Source organism: Megalops cyprinoides, chromosome 25, assembly GCF_013368585.1.
Source record: "Megalops cyprinoides isolate fMegCyp1 chromosome 25, fMegCyp1.pri, whole genome shotgun sequence".
Classification (NCBI taxonomy): domain Eukaryota; kingdom Metazoa; phylum Chordata; class Actinopteri; order Elopiformes; family Megalopidae; genus Megalops; species Megalops cyprinoides.
The window spans coordinates 11,966,337-11,985,471 of record NC_050607.1 but is presented as its reverse complement, the minus strand read 5'-3'; the positions used below and the strand labels follow the sequence as shown (position 1 = coordinate 11,985,471).

At 46.4% G+C, this 19,135-nt stretch overlaps 1 protein-coding gene across 1 annotated transcript; it reads left to right on the top strand.

Annotated features, from left to right (window-relative positions):
* Positions 1–6,571: 6,571 nt before the first annotated feature.
* helb (helicase (DNA) B) lies at positions 6,572–17,338 on the top strand. Its single transcript, XM_036519712.1, has 13 exons — positions 6,572–6,773; positions 7,164–7,550; positions 7,864–8,090; positions 8,398–9,312; positions 9,762–9,939; positions 10,257–10,398; positions 11,287–11,423; positions 11,990–12,083; positions 12,869–12,928; positions 13,525–13,708; positions 14,310–14,465; positions 15,511–15,891; positions 17,168–17,338. The coding sequence occupies exons 1-13, from the start codon at positions 6,572–6,574 to the stop codon at positions 17,336–17,338; spliced, it is 3,234 nt and encodes a 1,077-aa protein (XP_036375605.1).
* Positions 17,339–19,135: the final 1,797 nt, after the last annotated feature.

The window sequence follows — 19,135 nt, the reverse complement described above, 5'->3', positions numbered from 1 at the left end:
GCTATTGACTTCCAGCTCACAAAAGATGTGAGGGTAAAGGAATCCAGGAAAGGTACAGTGCAAGTCAGCACTATATGGATGCAGCCCATGTCACCATCTGATCTTTCTACATCCTCAGCTCTCTGCTGCCCCCTACCTTGTGTTTCAAAGCCTCCTTTGCCCATCAAAAGTAAATAAAGAATCCTCAAGAGGGCTGCATCTAGTACATGCTAAACGTTTAACAGTCTCTCTCTGTGCCACCTGGAATTGATGTATGTTGGCTGTTTGCTCTCCCAGTTGTACCTCACAGTGTACCTTGACTAAACGAAAGGAAAAGCATGCACACAAACTCATGGCTCTTGTGGCACCCTGCCTGAATTTAAGCTTGCAATGGAAAAGGTTGCTGGCTCATGCCTTTCTTAAATCTTTTGGCTCATGGGGACAGGAGGAGGATGATGAAGGAAAGAAATAAAATAAAATTCTGCTGGTGCGCACACGCACACACACACGCACACACAAAGTTGCACATCTCTCTGGTGGTGCTGAGACAGAATGCTGGGTTACTATCTAAGAGGACCTGGGTTCAATCCTCTTGTTTTATTTTGTTTTATACATGGTAAATGACATGGGAAAAAGTTATCAGAACTCGCACTCACACATCTCTCAGGTGGTGCTGAGGTCCTGGGTCCTCTTATGTTTGGGTGACATGGTGGTAATCTGCAGACTCCCAGTTCACTAGCACCAGACTTGAGGTAGATGCTGAGGTAGAAAGTGGAGAACTGAGGGGCTGTTGGTGGTGTAGCGGTAGAACTCTGGACTCTAAAGCAAGAGGTAACCATTAATGGCTAATAGAAGTCTCCAGAAGGGCCGTAGGGAGCAGAGCATGTGCACGACATTGAGATAATTTATCATCATTTCCGGTTTTTAACCTGCGATACTAGGTGTTTTTTTTTTCGGTTTGCGGTTCAAGCCCCCGTCGCTCTTTGCTCTTTGCCGGTCGTCGTTTGTTTTCCGGTTGTTCTCGCCGAGTCGCTTGTCAAGCGCGCAAAAAAAAAGGTGAAGAGCGCCCTTGTGTCGGTGGCGTCGGAGGAAGATCTGCGCCTCACTCCCGTGCGGTAGAAAGAATCGGCCTGGGGAACAGGCAGCGTTACTCTCTGGCGGCGCAGAGGTATAACACATGGTACAGTGGCAAGTTCACCGCCTTATAATCAGGAGATTCCCAGTTAAAACCTGACCCCAGGCACCATGTTGCTTTTGTCTTGGTTGTGGTACATGCTGAGTTAGAAGGAGGAGAAAAGATAAAGGGCACCCATGGCTCTCAGGTGGTGCAGAGACAGAATGCCAGACTGCAAAACAACAGGTCCTGGGTTCAAGCCCCGTAAGAGCCTTCTCGTTACTTTTGATAGCCAAAGGAGGCTCCCAAACAGGCAGCAGAGGGCAGCAGAGGGCTCAGGTTGTAACAGGAGCTAGAGGCCAATAGAGAGCAGTAGAGTGCTGAGGTTGTAAGAGGGGGTAGAGGGCAGTAGAGAGCTGAAACCACAGCAGGAGGTAGAGCGCAGTAAAGCGCTGAGGCTGTAACAGGGGGAAGAGGGCAGCAGAGAGCTGAGGCCACCGCAGGACCGCAGGACTTAGAGGGTGCCAGAGAGTGGAGGGTGTAGCAAGACCAAGAAGGGGCTGATGAATAGGATGACAGATCCATAGGATGAAGACAGGGAAGGGTCTGACCTGGTCCCTCTGGTGAGGTAGGCAGAGTGAGAGTGGGGGAGGAAGGAGGAGATGGGGAGGGGGGAAGAGGCGAGGGTGAGGATGAGGAAGGAGAGAAATGACGAAGATGCAAAAAGCCACGCCCACTTTTTCGCTAGTTAGTTCCTCGTATTCAACTGTCTTAATAAGTTCCTCGTGCGTCGCAACGCGACGCTGCTGCAGTGTGCAGCAAAATTTCAGCCGGCTCTTGCGCCCGGCTGCATAACCCCCAGTTTCCATCGTCCGAAACCTCGGGGGGGTATGAGTTCCCCCCCTTTCCTCTTGCCCCGGGCCGCTGGTCGGATTCGAACCCACAACCTCACTAGTGTGAGGAGCAGATCTTCCTCCGACGCCACAGACACCTTGGCACTTTTCTCCTTTTTTTTTTGCGCGCTTGACAAGCGACTTGGTGAGCGCACAGGGAAAACGGAGAACAACGGGGGCTTGAACCGCAAACCTTCTGCACTGCCCCCTGCTGCCCTTCTGGAGACCTCCTTTGGCCTTTAAAAGGTCAAAGACAGTCGGTTTTGAACCTAGGACCTCTCGCTTCATAGTCCCGAGTTATACCTCTGCGCCGCCAGAGAGTAACGCTGCTTGCTCCCCAGGCCGATTCTTTCTACCGCAGCACCTACCATTACCGACAGAAAAGAAGCGCATAGCCTGGTGTCGGGATTAAACTGGGAATCTCCAGGTTACAAGGGAGTTGATTTACCACCACACCACCCAAACATGAATGGGTTGTGAGTGAGATTCTTCTGCTACTTTATTTAATTGCTTAGGGTTTTCCATGGTTAGAAAATGCATTTGCAGCGATCATCATACAAATTGTTTCATAAGTTAATTGTTTCATTTAATAAAAAAAAAAAAAAAATTAAAAATTTGCCGTGAAACTGTTACCTGGATCACTATGACGGTTTGATGTGCTGTGATAAATTACCCACAATCCTATCTGGGCCTGCGCATAATAATAAGTTCACCACCTCGTACTCTCCAGGTACTCTCTATGCACTTGGTCACTGGATGCTGTTTAATACACCTCCTCCCACCAACCCCCCCCCCCCCATCCCCTGCACTCTGATTCACTATCTGAGAATCATACAGAGTGTGGGGGTGTGGGAGTGTGGGGGGTGGGGGGTTTGTATTAAACATCATTCAGTGACCTAGTGAATAATATCCATCTTTGTTGCTGAGGATATTGATATTGTTTAATACCCCCCCGCCCTGCACCCCCTGCACCCCCTGCACTCTGTCTCTGATTCACTATCTGAGAATCAGATAGGGAGTGCAGGGGGGGGGGGGGTGCGGGGGGGTGCAGGGGGGGGGGGGGGGGGGGGGGGGTATTAAACAATATCAATATCCTCAGCAACAAAGATGGATATTATTCACTAGGTCACTGATTGATGTTTAATACAAACCCCCCCCCCACCCCCCACCCCCCACACTCCCACACCCCCACACTCTGTATGATTCTCAGATAGTGAATCAGAGTGCAGGGGGTGGGGGGGGGGTGCAGGGGGTGCGGGGGGGTGGGGGGTGGGAGGAGGTGTATTAAACAGCATCCAGTGTCCAAGTGCATAGAGAGTACCTGGAGAGTACGAGGTGGTGAACTTATTATTATGCGCAGGCCCAGATAGGATTGTGGGTAATTTATCACAGCACATCAAACCGTCATAGTGATCCAGGTAACAGTTTCACGGCAAATTTTTAATTTTTTTTTTTTTTTTTATTAAATGAAACAATTAACTTATGAAACAATTTGTATGATGATCGCTGCAAATGCATTTTCTAACCATGGAAAACCCTAAGCAATTAAATAAAGTAGCAGAAGAATCTCACTCACAACCCATTCATGTTTGGGTGGTGTGGTGGTAAATCAACTCCCTTGTAACCTGGAGATTCCCAGTTTAATCCCGACACCAGGCTATGCGCTTCTTTTCTGTCGGTAATGGTAGGTGCTGCGGTAGAAAGAATCGGCCTGGGGAGCAAGCAGCGTTACTCTCTGGCGGCGCAGAGGTATAACTTGGGACTATGAAGCGAGAGGTCCCAGGTTCAAAACCGACCGTCTTTGACCTTTTAAAGGCCAAAGGAGGTCTCCAGAAGGGCAGCAGGGGGCAGTGCAGAAGGTTTGCGGTTCAAGCCCCCGTTGTTCTCCGTTTTCCCTGTGCGCTCACCAAGTCGCTTGTCAAGCGCGCAAAAAAAAAAGGAGAAAAGTGCCAAGGTGTCTGTGGCGTCGGAGGAAGATCTGCTCCTCACACTAGTGAGGTTGTGGGTTCGAATCCGACCAGCGGCCCGGGGCAAGAGGAAAGGGGGGGAACTCATACCCCCCCGAGGTTTCGGACGATGGAAACTGGGGGTTATGCAGCCGGGCGCAAGAGCCGGCTGAAATTTTGCTGCAGCGTCGCGTTGCGACGCACGAGGAACTTTTAAGACAGTTGAATACGAGGAACTAACTAGCGAAAAAGTGGGCGTGGCTTTTTGCATCTTCGTCATTTCTCTCCTTCCTCATCCTCACCCTCGCCTCTTCCCCCCTCCCCATCTCCTCCTTCCTCACCCTCACCCTGCTCCATGCCACACCGCTTCTGCTCTGCCTCCCGTTCTGGACACCTCACTGGGCCGGGTCAGACCCTTCCCTGTCTTCATCCCATCTGTCATCCCATCCATCTGCTTCCTCTTACGTGGTCTTGCTACACCCTCAACTCTCTGCCACCCTCTAAGTCCTGCACTGGCCTCAGCTCTCTGCTGCCCTCTGCCCCCTGTTACAGCCTCAGGCGCTTTACTGCTCTCTAGCTCCTGCTATGTCCTCAGCGCTCTATTGCGCTCTATCTCCTGTTACAACCTGAGCCCTCTGCTGCCCTCTGCTGCCTGTTTGGGAGCCTCCTTTGGCTATCAAAAATACTGCATGAGCTCTTACGGGGTTTGAACCCAGGACCTGTTGCTTTGTAGTCTGGCATTCTGTCTCTGCACCACCTGAGAGACACATGGAATGCAGTGTTCTGCTAGCCTTCTTATACATGTCTACATCTAGTATGTTTAAGGTAAAGTAACTATCTACTGCCCTCTATCTCCTGCTGTTTCCTCAGCTCTCTACTGCCCACGACCTCCTTATCACTGTGCCACTCAAACATGAGCAGACCAGGACCTTGATTCTTCTGCTACTTAATGGTCAGAGACCTCACAACATAGCAGAATATGAAAAAGTAAAAGGAAGATTTGAACCAAGAACCATTGAGGTTGTAAGCTAAAAGTTAGTTTGTGCACCACAAGAGGTCTGAAGCCTTATGTGTGCTGTTCCTGTACTACATCATTAGCCAAAACAATGGCATCTTCTGTAAAAAAAATCAATTGTTAATTTTATTTCAAGAAATGAATTCCCTTTCCATTGTTGACATTCATCTAAATAATGTCTTCTAAAACATGTACTCTATATGAAGCAAACAATTCATTACCAATTACTCAAATTTACAGACCTTTTACAACTATCATCTGGCTAAAACTAAGAAGCTTCTTTAGTACTTCTGAGCAACCTCAGCAGGCTACACCACAACCAAAAGAGCAGCGGGACTACACATTCTGGGTACCCTTCACATGGAGTAATACTACAATGACACAAAAGGAAGGACCTGTTAGACCTATCCAGCTCAATTCACGACAATTCTCTTATATGCCTTTGTAAAGTCACCCAACTACACCAATACCACTAGCCTGCAGTCTGGCAACATTACTCATGGATTATAAACATTCATATAAGCAGAGCCTCAAAAAATAGCACATCTATATACCTTTTTCCCAGCCGGTTCGTGCAGCCGGCTGCATAACCCCATAATTTGTTTTAAACATGCTAGATGATGACATGTAAGAAGGTTAGTAGAAAGCTGCATGTCACATCTTTCAGGTGGGGCAGAGACAGGGTGGTGTGGTGTGGGAGAGGATGAGAAAGGAGAGAAAAGGTGAGGATGAGGATGGAGAGAGATGATGAAGATTCAATAAGAACTCGCTCACTTTTCCACTAGTTAGTTCCTAGTATCCTAGTACTTATGACTTCAATATCCCTCTCTGCAGGTACCTGGCACATTCTCCTCTCCAACACCACTTCACCATTCACTTGTATAATACACATATTATATAAGTCAAAGGCAACATATATACTTCAAAGACTAGAGGAAATGCTGGAATGTTCATTTGAAATAGTAACTTTTTAGTATGTGTGAGTTCATTTCCAATATGGCATATGGTGTGAACCTGCAATTTTGCGTGTTTTTTGACAGTCACTGACCTTTGCTGACGGAAATGAGCAGAATTAAAATTATCAGGATAATCAGGATCAGAACGTGACGCTACTTAATGTAAAAAAATCTGGATAAATTATCTCTTGAATTTTCAAACTGTACAACTTATTTGAAAACCCAACAGAACAGGATGTCATCCTTTAACTCACCTCTTTTTAGGTTGTTTGCAACTGATTCTTGCCTGATCAAAGCTCAAAATCAAATATTTGATACAGCCTGCGACCAGTTTTTGGACAGTTTTGACGGCTACGGTTAAAACGGCCCGCAAGCTTCCACAGACGGACTGCTGTCACCTGCAAAACGGTCTCTGTCACTGCAGACGCACTGTCTGTAAAACGACGACCACTTTTGAGAGCAAAGCAGTATCTCTCACCCCCTCAGCAACGTCTTTATTTTGAGTGACTGTCAGGCTTAAAACGTACAAAGTATGAACACTGTATCGCCTCCTTTAAAATTCTAAAATTCGCCTTAAAAATGACGCCCCTGCCCCCTTCACGTGACACGTGATGCGCACACGGTTCGGATCGGAGCTCCGACGTCCGATGTTACCGCGAAGATTTAAAATGGAGGAGCGCCGGTCGTCACGGCGTGAAAGAATTATAGTTGGTTTTATTATACCGAAAAAAGACACGGCTGAAGAGGAAGACTCTGGCACAGAGGAGGAAAATGACGGGCCGGAGCCGGAATTGTTAGACATGACAGAGATGAATAATTTGACTTTCGGTGGGCAGATGATAAAAGCCTCATCCATTGCAAGCACGGAAGGTAACTCGCTGTGCTGTATCTTTAGCCAGCTTCAGTTTGTGGCAGTTACTGTTCTCGATGTCGCTAGCCATTTCTGACACTTGAAAGATTTCTTAACGCTGTTTGTGACCTGAATTTTCTATTGCAACTTAAATACTGTAACAGCCGTTCTAATGTTCTAAGTTTATAATAAATCGGCTCTGATATTTATCTGTTTGATAGGCCTTTCGTGATGTGCTTTTCCATATTACGCACTGATGACGTGTGTGTGCCAGCACCTGTATTTACCAAACGTTTAATTAAGGGTAGAAAATACTCCTCATATTATATACAGTGATTTGTGTATACTCGTTATAATCCACGGAGTAAATCGGGAATTAATGCCGACATTTCCACGTGTTTTGTTTGCAGTGAATTTCCACGACTCGTCCAAGTGCAAGTCCATCGGGCCGAATTGTGGAGGACACGTTTACCAGGTGGAGGGCAGGTTCGTGCTCTCCGACCCCTGGTGGGAGGTCACCTGCAGGGTGCGTTGGGTCAGAGGCAAGCGGGTGGTGCAGGGGTACCCGGCGTACAGACTGCGGAGCGATTTGGGGAAGGACGGGCGGTCTGTGGTGGCCCTGTTCCTGAGGGCATGCGGAGCGCCGGATGAGCACCGCATGGAGTTCATGCAGTGGCTGCCAAAGGAGCAGAGTGTGGACTTCACCAACCTGCTGGAGACTCTGACCGACTTCCAGGAGGTAGAAGTACAGTACAAAGCGATAGGCCTGGAATTAAAGAAGAACACCACTGACTCCGGTAAGACACAAGTGACACATACATTGTGCAGGTATTGTATTGTATGTTGGTTAGCAGTGTATGCTCAGGTCTATTGAACCTGTGTAGGTATATTTCACATGCCATCTGTGATAACAGCCACTACACTATGCTGGACAACGCACGGAACGCTTATTTTAGTTCATGATATATATGCTTTAGGGCATTCTGATTCTAGCAGTATAGAATGCTACTCTGACCCAGTGAGTGATAGCCAATAAGAGCATGTACTGAACAAAAATACAGCCAGCAGTACGTGTGAGGCATTTACTGCACGAGTCTTTCTCTCCATCAGTGGCTGGGAGATGCGTGCAGGCAGCTGCTTGTAACCCACTGGTGATGAGGTACCTGCCCACGCTGTTGCCACGGCAGTTTGCCAGCCTTCTTGAGATGGGCGTGGAGAAAAAAAGTGGGGCCTCCCCACAGAAGCCCCAGAAAGAAGCGCAAGGGCAGAGACTGGATGTACTGGGCAAACTGGAGGAGATTATCAGGACGGCCGTCTGGAAGCTGGGCTTCAAATGTGTGAGTGTTTACAATGAGCTTTGCCTGCTGGGATGATGTCATAAAAAAAAACCCCTTTTTACATTTACATTTATTCATTTATACAGTTATTCATTTGGCAGACACTTTTATCCAAAGTGGGTTACAAGTGAGGTACATGGGGATGATGTTGGAATGTGCACTTTGCATAAGATGCAAAAGAACTTTTATGTTAACTGTGTTTCAATGAACATCGCTCAAACACCTGATATTGGATGAATTCAGCCGAGAAACTTTAAATTTCAAGACTTAATAGGACCTCCCTGACTGACTCTCGGGGTCGTTTCAGATCATGACCAGGGAGACGCGGCTCATCAGGTGTGAGGCGTCGCTGGAGGCATTGCGTGAGAGCGGCCTTTTCGAGGGAATCCCCCGGCTGCAGCAGAACGCCCTGCGGGTGTACAGGAAGCTGAAGGACCACTGCCGCACCGGCAGCACCTACATGGAGATGAACACCCTGACGGAGGCCATGGGCAGGAAGGAGAGCATCTGGGAGGAGGAGACCTGGGAGGCGCTGCACTTCCTGAAGGAGCAGGAAGTGGTGGCGCAAGACCGGCAGCTGGTGGCCCTCAGGAACTTCTACGACTGCGAGGCGGACATCGCGGAAAACCTGAGCTGCCTGCTGACGGCTGAGCCCTGGCACATCGACCTGGACGTGAGGGCGGTTCTCCGTGACATGCAGAGAGAGAAGAGGAGGAACAAGCCCAGCGGCCAGGACCCCGCGGCCCAGGCTGCCGGCGTGAAGCAGCAGCGTGATTCTGTCCGTGTGGAAGCGGAGCCCGCCCCCCCGCAGCCTGGCCCCTCCTGCGTGGAGCCTGAGCCTGACGACGTGGAGCTGGACCCCGACCAGGTGCGGGCAGCCGAGATGATCTGCGCCAACCCGGTGACGGTGATCAGCGGGAAGGGAGGGTGCGGGAAGACCATGGTGGTCAGCCTGGTGCTGAGGGCCGCCATGCTGCAGCAGCGGGCCCGCGAGAGCGAGGAGGTGCGCAGCGCCTGCCGCGATTTCGAGAACGACAGCGGCGGGTCCCAGAGCTGGGACGTCCCGCCGGGCCCGGCTGGCCACACCAAGCAGCAGGGCGGGTCCAATGAAAAAGCTCCACCGTCAGAGGAGAGGATCGACGTCCTGCTAACCGCTCCCACAGGCAGAGCAGCAGGCATTCTCACCAAGAGGACCAAATTCCCAGCATACACGCTGCACCAGGTAGGGTCAGCTTTGGCTTCTGAGCCCCCACCCAAGTCTCTGCAGAGATCTCTGACCAAATTTGCCTTTGAATACATCAATGTAACCTAGCCACATGTCATTGTAAAATGTAAAATGTAAATGTAATTGTATGTTCTCATTCACATAGCGTGCTTTTTGTAAGACCTTGAGGTGAACTGATACTCCAGTTCATTTGCCTTCATGGATATGCCTTCATGAGAAATTAAGAGGGAGGGTTAATTATAAAAAGGCATATCTAATTCTGCAGGTAAAGTCTGCATGTAGTTTCTTTTCAGCAAATGTCTCATTTGGACTCTCTTTTGAAATGACCACCCAAGATATTCCAGACCCAAGAATGAATGAATGTACGAATGAATGAATTCCTTATGGGCTCGGAGGGCCGCAGACGCACAGCACTCATTACTGAAAGCCACCTTGCTCACTTACAGGTGCTGTGGAGCTTTATGAATGCGAAGAAAGATGAGAACGGCGCCCCGGAGAAGTGGAAATTTGCCTCCGTGCGGGTGCTGGTGGTGGACGAGGGGAGCCTGGTGTGTGTGCAGATCCTCAGCTCCATCCTCTCCATGCTGACCGAGTACGCCCGGCTTCAGAAGCTGGTCTTCCTGGGTGAGCGTTACACTGCAACCCATTCGCTCGACCAATAGTAGCACATTGCTTGCGATGACGTGTGCCACAATTGGTCAATTAGACTGAACCTCACCCCGTCCTTCCTTTTCTTTTAGCCAACTTTAAGTGTGCTTCTTTGCTGACTCTTTGCACTATCATTGGCTGAAACATCTCACGTGGGAGTCAAATTGTGTGTGCCCAGTTGCTCATCAGCTGCCCAGTATATAGCAGGAGGAGACTGCTGATCTTGTGTGGACAGCATGACTGTTGATAAATCGCAACATAATGGAGTCTCCTTGGATGCTTCCTTTCTGCAGGGGATGTGAGGCAGCTGCCCAGCATTGCACCTGGCAACACTCTGCACGACCTGTTCCACAGCCTTAGGAGGGTCCGCTGGGCTGTCGAGATGAAAACCAACCACCGCGCTGAATCCCAGCTCATAGTCAAAAACGCAGGGCTGTATGCACCTCTGTTTTACAAGTCCACAGTGTTACAAAAGTTACATAAGTCTGTTTAATAAGGCCAGACAGCACAACAGTACACGCAAAACCTCATGTGAACATGTGTCGATTGATCATACACTGCTATGACTATCAGTGCCACACTGGAAAAACAGATTAAGTTCTTAAGCAGTTAATACCAGCAACAAAAGTGAGTGTCAGTCAGTGCAATAATACCCATAAAGTACTATGCAAAAAGGATTAAATCCTAAAGCTATATAGGGGAGAGGGGGCAAGATGCAGTCTGAAGAGATGGTTTACAGTCTCCATGGCTGGGATATGTAACCCAACAGATTGATCATTTCAGAAGTTGTGAATATTTCTGATAGATGTTGCAGTGCTGCTCCCTGGGGTGCCTGGGAGGCCAGCACCAGGGTTTTGACATGGATGCAAACCCTTACCTGTAAGCAGTGGAGGGAGATCCAGAGGGGTGAGATATAGGAATATTTAGGAAGTGCAACTGCGGGGGCCTAACGCCACAGGCAGAAAACCCATTGAGGAGGGAGATGCAGCATCCCAGATAGGAGAGCACCAGGGCCTGGACCAAGAGTAGAAGAGGTGGTGAGGAAGGACTGATTCTAGTAATGGCAGCGGTATGTATAACACACAGTTCTAATTGTAATTAGCGTTCCAAAGTGTGAGCGCACTTTTCACCACCGGGGAAAAACAGCATCACCTCATTATTCTGTAGTGTTTCTTCTCTTGTTCTACACATCTCCAGTAATTATCAGCGTGTTGACACAAGTTGTTAACTTCACAGTATCTCCTGCTGCCCAGTTTTGTCCAGTAAAAAGGCCTTCCAACTCTGACTGAATCCCACAGGCGATATCTGTGATTTTTCCCCCAGAATCTCGGAGATGGGGATGAAGAGGTGGTTCCGACCTCTGGATTACGACGCCACTGTGGACATGCGGTCCCCCGTCATGCCCTCACCTGACAAGCAGTTCATCCTCGTCCTCCTGCCCTCAGAGGGGACAGACTATTGTGAGTCCGCTGACCTGGCCACCCCCAACAGTATCCCTGTCACCTCATACCAGCCCTAGGGCTAACACTGCTGCTTGGATTGACAAACACCGTTAGCCACTGTTAGCCGTAACTAACACAGCCCTTGCACCTTCGATGCTGCACCAGGTTAGCGTGACATTCTCAAAACGCTGTTGCAGTGTTGTCACAGCCAGACTGTACCATCTCACCAACACGGATGTCCTGTAATGTTGTGGTAGTGATGTCACAAAGCCCATGTGATAAATACCTATAAGGCAAGCATGTAGTAAACACAGGAAACATACTGGCTTTAACACTGTTCCTATAATGTCGAAACAAAGCACAGAGAACTGCGGCTTGAGGAGCACAGTGTTGTCACCATCTGTACTTGAAGGAGTGGATGTTCTCAGTGGTTGTCAGCTGAATGAGGTGGGTAGGTGCTCCTGTGTAAAGCGAACACTCCACCACGCCGGGTCTCCACATCTATGGACAGCAATGTGTGGTGTAGCTGTCTGGACAGTGTGCTTCTGTGTGTGTACATGAAGTGTGACGCTTTCTCCATGCAGACTACTCGTACCTGCAGGAAGCGATCAACCTGCTCCTGAGGTCTGCTCCTGGGCTGCAGGATGACAGGTCTTCACAGTTCATTGCATTCAGAAGGTAAGACCCACCTGTAAGTAAAACTGCAGTTTGCTTAGGGCATTCACCTGCTTCAAGTGTAGAGCTTACATGGTTTATGGGGGAGTATTAGCATGCTGCCAGATAAGTTCACTGCTTAATTGCTTGTTCCTGGAATATTCATATCCTGTATTGTAACTGGACCTTCTGTGCAGACTGTACAAAATTCAACCAGAATGTTTCAGAAACAGCGCATTTTGTGCCGTGACTCAGCTGACATATGAGAGACCCTCACCATTCTCAGGGATACTTTGGCTTTCTGGCTGTGCTGTTACTCATAGTGACAGCACAGTGAGCCTTTGTGTAGTTACTGACCTTTACTTTGAAGCTGTCAGGGAGTCTCCATGATTGCTGTTTCTCAAGCAGAGGTTATGAAGTCACTCCTTTAGACTGGCAAACTTGTTGCTGTTAGCTAGCTGCAAAAGATATTGTTTCAAAGCAGTGGCTGGTAGCAAGCGGCTACTTGACTTCACCTCGTACCTAGTGACCGTGTCACTGTCATGCAAATAACTGCAATAACACACACCCTTGAGTGTATTAATGCTTTAAGACTGCACAGCCCCAATAAGAAATGGACACAAAGCATATACATTAAACAACTGATTGATACGTGATAATGGTATAAATGTGTCATATCACAAACCTGTCTGTCTACATAAATATACATAAATAACAAGGGTATTTGGTGATACTGATTTATGTAATATGCGGAACAGAACACTCAGTTGACAATGGTCTGACGCGTGTATGTCTCGTTCCCATTTTAGGAAGGAGTGTAGCTTGATCAATGACCTTTGCTGTAGTCGCTATTCTGGTCATACTGTGAGGTAAGAAAATCAAACTCCTCTCACCAGGTTTTAAGCACTGTATGTTATTATGTATGATATTAAGGTTTAATAATAATTTTTGGTTTTAAAATATGGTAAAAAATTCTATTATGACACGAATAAAAATGCCAACATTCACCATTAGATGGTGATATTTTTCTGTTTCTGAATACCAAAAGAGATTTCCTAAAAGGGTTCCTGTACTGTCTTGGCATAAAATATGAAACCTCCATCATTTACCTGGAAAGAGATGCGTGAATGACTCATGGGGTGATAAGATTACTGGGTTTTGCTATCAAATGAGACTAGTATTGGCAATATCCAGATAATTAATGGATAACAACTAGCATCACTAATCACTATTTGTGATATCGTCTTCATAATTTTCCGCATGTCTGATCATGTATCATTAAGTCTGAAGGGTAACTGCCATCTGAATCATGAGAAGAGCTGTTAAACGTGGCCCTTTGTGTGATCTTGCAGATTTTGCTGGCCTGACCGTCCACGTTGTCAGGGGGGTGGGGGGGGGGTCCAAATTTACGGTTAATAGTAAATATTGCGAAAGACAGATAACCACACTGAGCCTGCCATCACAGGGACCACAGAAGGAAATTGCAGTTTTGGCCAAATGACAAGGTGTGCTGCACGAGAAACGGCTACGTTTCTGACCGGGACAAAGAGAGGGAGCTGGAGAGAGAACGTGAAAACGGCAATGATGGTGAAAAGAGGAAGAGTGTCAAAGAGCGACTCTGCAACGGGCACATCTTCTTTGTCACTGCGGTGAGAATGTGGCCTCTGGCTTCCTCTTTGATAAGTGACTTTGCCATCTAAAATGGAGCATTCATCCATGCATGGATATATGCCAGCTCTATGACAAATATATTCTCTTTAGAAGTAAAATAGTATAGTTTCATGTTCAGATACAGAGCAAGATTTTTCTTTAGAACACCAATCTGCTTCTTTGAGGTCCAAGTTGGGTCCTAATCTGCTTCTGTCTGTCCTGGGTATAGTGGTTTCCCTGGGTAGTTGTATGTTTTTAAAGCTTTAAATTCCTGTCACAATCTTAAGTGTCTGAGAATGAAATTGAATCTATTTGTTATAGCATGATTTATCAATGTTTTCTGTGTGTCAGGAGCCAGAGTTGTGCTTCTTCATGACTTAAACATTAATCCAGAAGACTGAGTGCATGTCTGAAATGCCCTCTGCCTCAAAGAGACTTTTCAGTCTGCTTCTCACGTGTGTGCATGTGAGACAAACAAAAGCTTTGAGAGAGAAGTGATGGGAGGTGAACTCTGCTGATGCCCCTTTCTGCTTGGGTGCGGCTTCTAGGTGTGACAGCTTATTGGCTGACCTTCATGCTGTTTGTCCCTCCCTTTTGAAGGATTTGACTGAAGAGGTATCTGGTCGGGTTCGGAGCAAGAAGCGGTACCTGACACTGGATGACCAGGAGGGAAGAGAGATCACAGTGCTGTACAGGGAGCTGCAGAGAGAATGCAAGCTGCGGCACGCCTGGGCCAGGACCATCCACACCTTCCAGGTCTGCCCTCTGCTCTACACAACACTGATCTGGGTTCAGTTTCTCCTCTTTCCTCCCTCATACATCCCTGAAACCGCAGAGCCAGATAGAGGTAGGATTGGATACCTTGCAGAAATCTGGATGTCACTAAACGCACGGTCTGAGGGATGTTCATTACTTTCAGTTCTTACATTCATGAAAAATCCCTGTTTTTAACCTATAGGCCAAAATACAAGTGCAATCCACTTCTGTTAACAATTGGTAGTTCTTTTTTGGATTAATTGTTAGAAGGGTTATTAAAAAAAGAGGCGCTGATTGACTATCCGTCTCTAACACCAGTGCCAATGTTTTAGTTACAAGAAAGGTTACTAAAAGTTGCAAGCAGAATAACATTTCAGTAACAAAGGAAGAATTCTAAAGCATTTTGATTTCTGGCGTCATCTTTATGAAAAAATGCTAACTTATCAAAAAATTATTAAAAGGACTTCCAATAAGTTAATGAAATTCTTTTTTGAGGCATAGACTGAATTAAGAGCACAATCCACTTTTATTAAAAATGCATCAGTTTCAGTTAAAATAGTCTCTCCTCTAATACCCTTTGCAGATTTGTCAAATTACTTATCCTTACAGTAAAGTTTAGTAAATCTAACCTGTCCTGTCCAGCCATTAAGTACCTGATGAATGTTTCTGCATTATAAGTGTTTGTTTTGACTTCCCATAAAGAACTGGCCTGCAATAATTGCCTAACTGGTAAACAGTCCTCTCTGTCACCAGGTTGAGGAAAGAACGGTTTGCATAAAGGGTTATTTATATTTGCTTAACAAATGCCTTGATAAATATTGGTCAAGGGGAGCAGCAGTTTGCCATCCTCAGATTCACAGGTGATGTTCTACAGGCTGCATGATATGGCTGCCTGTAGAACATCAGGTGCTGGACAGGCTGCCCACATGTCCACGCCCTTCTCTCTCTCCCTCTCCCTCTCTTTCCTTCTTTGTGTCTTTCTGTCTCCCCCTCTCCATCTCTGTCTCTCTCCCTCTCTCCGTCTCTCTGTCTTTCTCTTCCCAAGGGTTCGGAGGCAGACACCATAGTATATGTCCTTGGCCACGGCAACAGGCAGACCTGGCAGCACGCATACACGGCAGTGACGCGGGGACAGAAGCGCGTGTACGTGGTCGCCACGGAGAGCGGAATGAAGTCGGCCGTCGAGTGGCGGGTCGTCAAACGCCAGACCAGGCTGGCCAGGCTGGTGAGGGAGGCTCTCGCCCAGAGGGGCGTGGAAGGGGAGGAACCTCTGAGTCAATTCGGTCTCACTCAGCACACGCCCCGTACGCCTCACAGGAGGTTCACGGCCCCGGGCTCCAGCCAGTCCTCCCCTATGGGCTTTCAAACTCCGAGTCTGTTGAAGAGGGACCGCTCTGCCACGCCCCTGCTGTCGAGGAGACTCGTGGTGGGTGATGACGGTACTTTGGTGGAGCGTAACGAAAGTGGTATGGACAGCCCTGACAATCTGCTGAAGCATAAAGAAGAGTCAGAAAACCCATCTCACAGCATGCCGGCCAGTTCCACTGATGACTGCCAAGCCACCTCATCCAAACAGCGCAAGGTTTCAGTCAGCGATTTCTTTGGTTGCAAGGTTATTATTATTATTATTATTATCATCACATATATGTTTTTTCATTGATCAAAATGAAACAATTATACTATCCCATGTGACAATTATCGGTACTTTTGAGATACTAAAGAAGTAAAATATACACACATACACATGCACACGCACACACACACTCATATAAGAACTGTTTTTTTTATTGAGCTGTAAGAATATGGCTATCAGTGGCAACTTGAGCAACCGTTTCACACTGGAACACACTCCACAAATAACTTGTATTTCGGTAGGCCAACCGTAACTTGAGCAACTATGGTAATCAGGAGTTAATCAAAGAGCATCAGAAGTTCGTTGAAAAGCACAGCACCAAAGCAACATTGATCTGTGTTTCATCATCAAATTTGTGTTGACTTGGAGCATCTGTAAGGCTGTCTTATCATAAATTAATCATTTCTACATTAAAGTCAAGTGCTCACAGACTTGGTGAAGTCAGTCAGTGAACCACTGGTGGTTAAATGATTCGGTCGCCTAGCCACTGGCTGATAAGAAAGTGGCTTAAAAAGAATCAACCACAGGTAACAGATTTGACAAAAGTATGCTCCAGCAACATTGGCAAAAAGCATTTACCACAAATCACTTAAAGGGGGAAATTGGCATTTTGGCCAGTAGATGATTTGTGAATATGGGTAGGATTACATACCTCTTTCTCTGTGTGGTATCAGATATTCATTGACTTGTTGGAACCTTTGCTTGTTTCACGTCAAGGATGATGCTGTTTTCTAGCACATGATTCTCATCGCTTGACTTACAAGTGTACCTCAGGGATTGAAGCCAATGTGTTACATAAGGTCCCATTTGTAACAAAAAAATTTTGTTTCAAAAGATACTGTTCTCAGGTTTCCTTAACCAAGGTATACCTGTGCCTCTTAATCAATTACTTAATCATCTTAATCAGAGCTTCTCATGGTGGCCCAGTACACTACTTACAACACCAGCATAAATTTGTATTTAGGTCTCCATTTTTCCCCCACACAGACCATCATTGTCACCATCATTGTGATGTCATAAAGACTTCAGCTGTGCATAACCCACCTTCTATTGACTGCCGTCTGCACAGGAGGCTCCAGAAGAATCCCCACTGGCCTGCTCTCGTCTGCGGCAACTGTCTCTGGACCGGCCCAGCTATACCGGGAGGCAGCTCTTCCAGACCAACCCCAAGAATGAGAGCAATGAGAAGCCCTGCCCACTGCAGGAGAGAGCTCCTCCGGGGTCAGACCTGCACAGATGACTTTCACACCCCTAAATAAAAACACTGAGAGAAAGAGGCTTCTGAATGGTGAGGCTGGTGGCACGTAAGCGTTAACACGGTTTCTGCCATCCCACACTTTTCCTGAATTTATTCATGGCAAAAAACAAAAGCATTTCTTTACCTTACAGCTATCACATTTTGCATTAAATTTTAATTTCAGAAACACTTACATGCCGTAATCAGTCATTAGCTGTGTATCGACCATGACTTAAAGAGAAACATGAGAGCCAGCATTTCTAGTATTCAGTACCTTACAGTAGTAGCTATCTTTGTTAGCTAGTTAGCCAACACTATGTGGTGAATTTCAGGAGTAGCTAAGAAGCTAAAGTGCTCTTATTCACCTTAACAATGTACACCACTTCAGTTGTACTTCAGCATGCTACAGTCAATCTGCACAGTAACTTTTCTTGTGGCTTTCACTCAGAGGGTGTAGTTATTTAAGTAAGCATGATATAATGTGTTTGCTAGGAGCTACAACATGAAACTTAGTTTTTAAAAATCGCCATCATTTTGATCATACAAAACAGCTGAACTGGTACTCTGTTCTACTTTCCATTACTGTGGAATTTTTCAATAAAGAAGCCACTTTAGCATTATTTACCACTCTTCATATCATTTATTGTCTTTTTCTTATCCATACAAAGGTTTACAACTGTAGGAATTCCCAAAGCTTTACATAGACGATAAATATCATGCTACCAAAGTATTAAATTTGTACAAAAATACTTTACAGATTATAATACTTGTTCATTAGAAATAAAAAATACAATATTTTAAGGGACATGGATGTGAAATTGACTCTTAAATTTACCATACAGTTCATATGGGTACCTAATAAGATCATTGGCAGTGGTAACACTCCAGTTAAACATCTTCACAAAAGAAACAAGAAAAATAACCAAATATCTTGAGCAGGAACTCAGGGGTTTTCTGATGCAAGATCTGGGCACAGATTCTTGATACATGGAACAGATAGTCAGCTTGGTGCGTGTCACACTGAAAACATTGTTGAAGTTTTTCAAGTATTCTGGTTTCCTGGCTTATTATGAACATTCTTGAAGGGGCGTGGTTTAAAACAGAACATCCATAGTCAGCATTAGAATGCAGACAGTACCGGAACCTTCTGTCACCAATCAGAAACCAGAACAGAAGGAACGCCGGAGCTGAATATCTGGTCAGAATAGAACATCTGTGGTCTAGATGCATTAGTGATCACAAAGTAAGGTGCAAATGGCTGCAACGGATTGTACAGGTAAGTAAAGCCAGGTTACCATCATGACCTGGTAAACCGTGAATCACTAAAACTGTGTTAGAATTAATCAATGAAGTACTCCAGTGAGAGGAGTTGTTACAGATTAAATATTACTTGTTGGATAATTACAACTTAACAGTGTCAGATCTTTCACAACGGCCGTGAGTGTAAATATGGGAAGGGGGAGTGGCTCGGTCAGATCACTAGTACAAACCTGTATGATATCCAGTATTAACCGGTTTGCACCGCTCTAAAATTTGAAATTGGTGCAGTCCTCCAGGAAGCAGACACTGCTGAGCATTCTGGGTGATGTTGAAGTAAGTGAGAGGGATGTGACTGTATTGTGTGAGCACTGACATCAAGGGGGAACATCACTCATAAAAGCCACTATTTTACACGCAAGTATTGGCATATCTGTTTTCAAAGCAGCCTCTTTTTATGTATTTTTTTACCAGGACAATTGCTGCTGCACTGTTAATTTTTAGAAAAGTGAAACTATCCTGGATTGACATTTAACCGTTTTT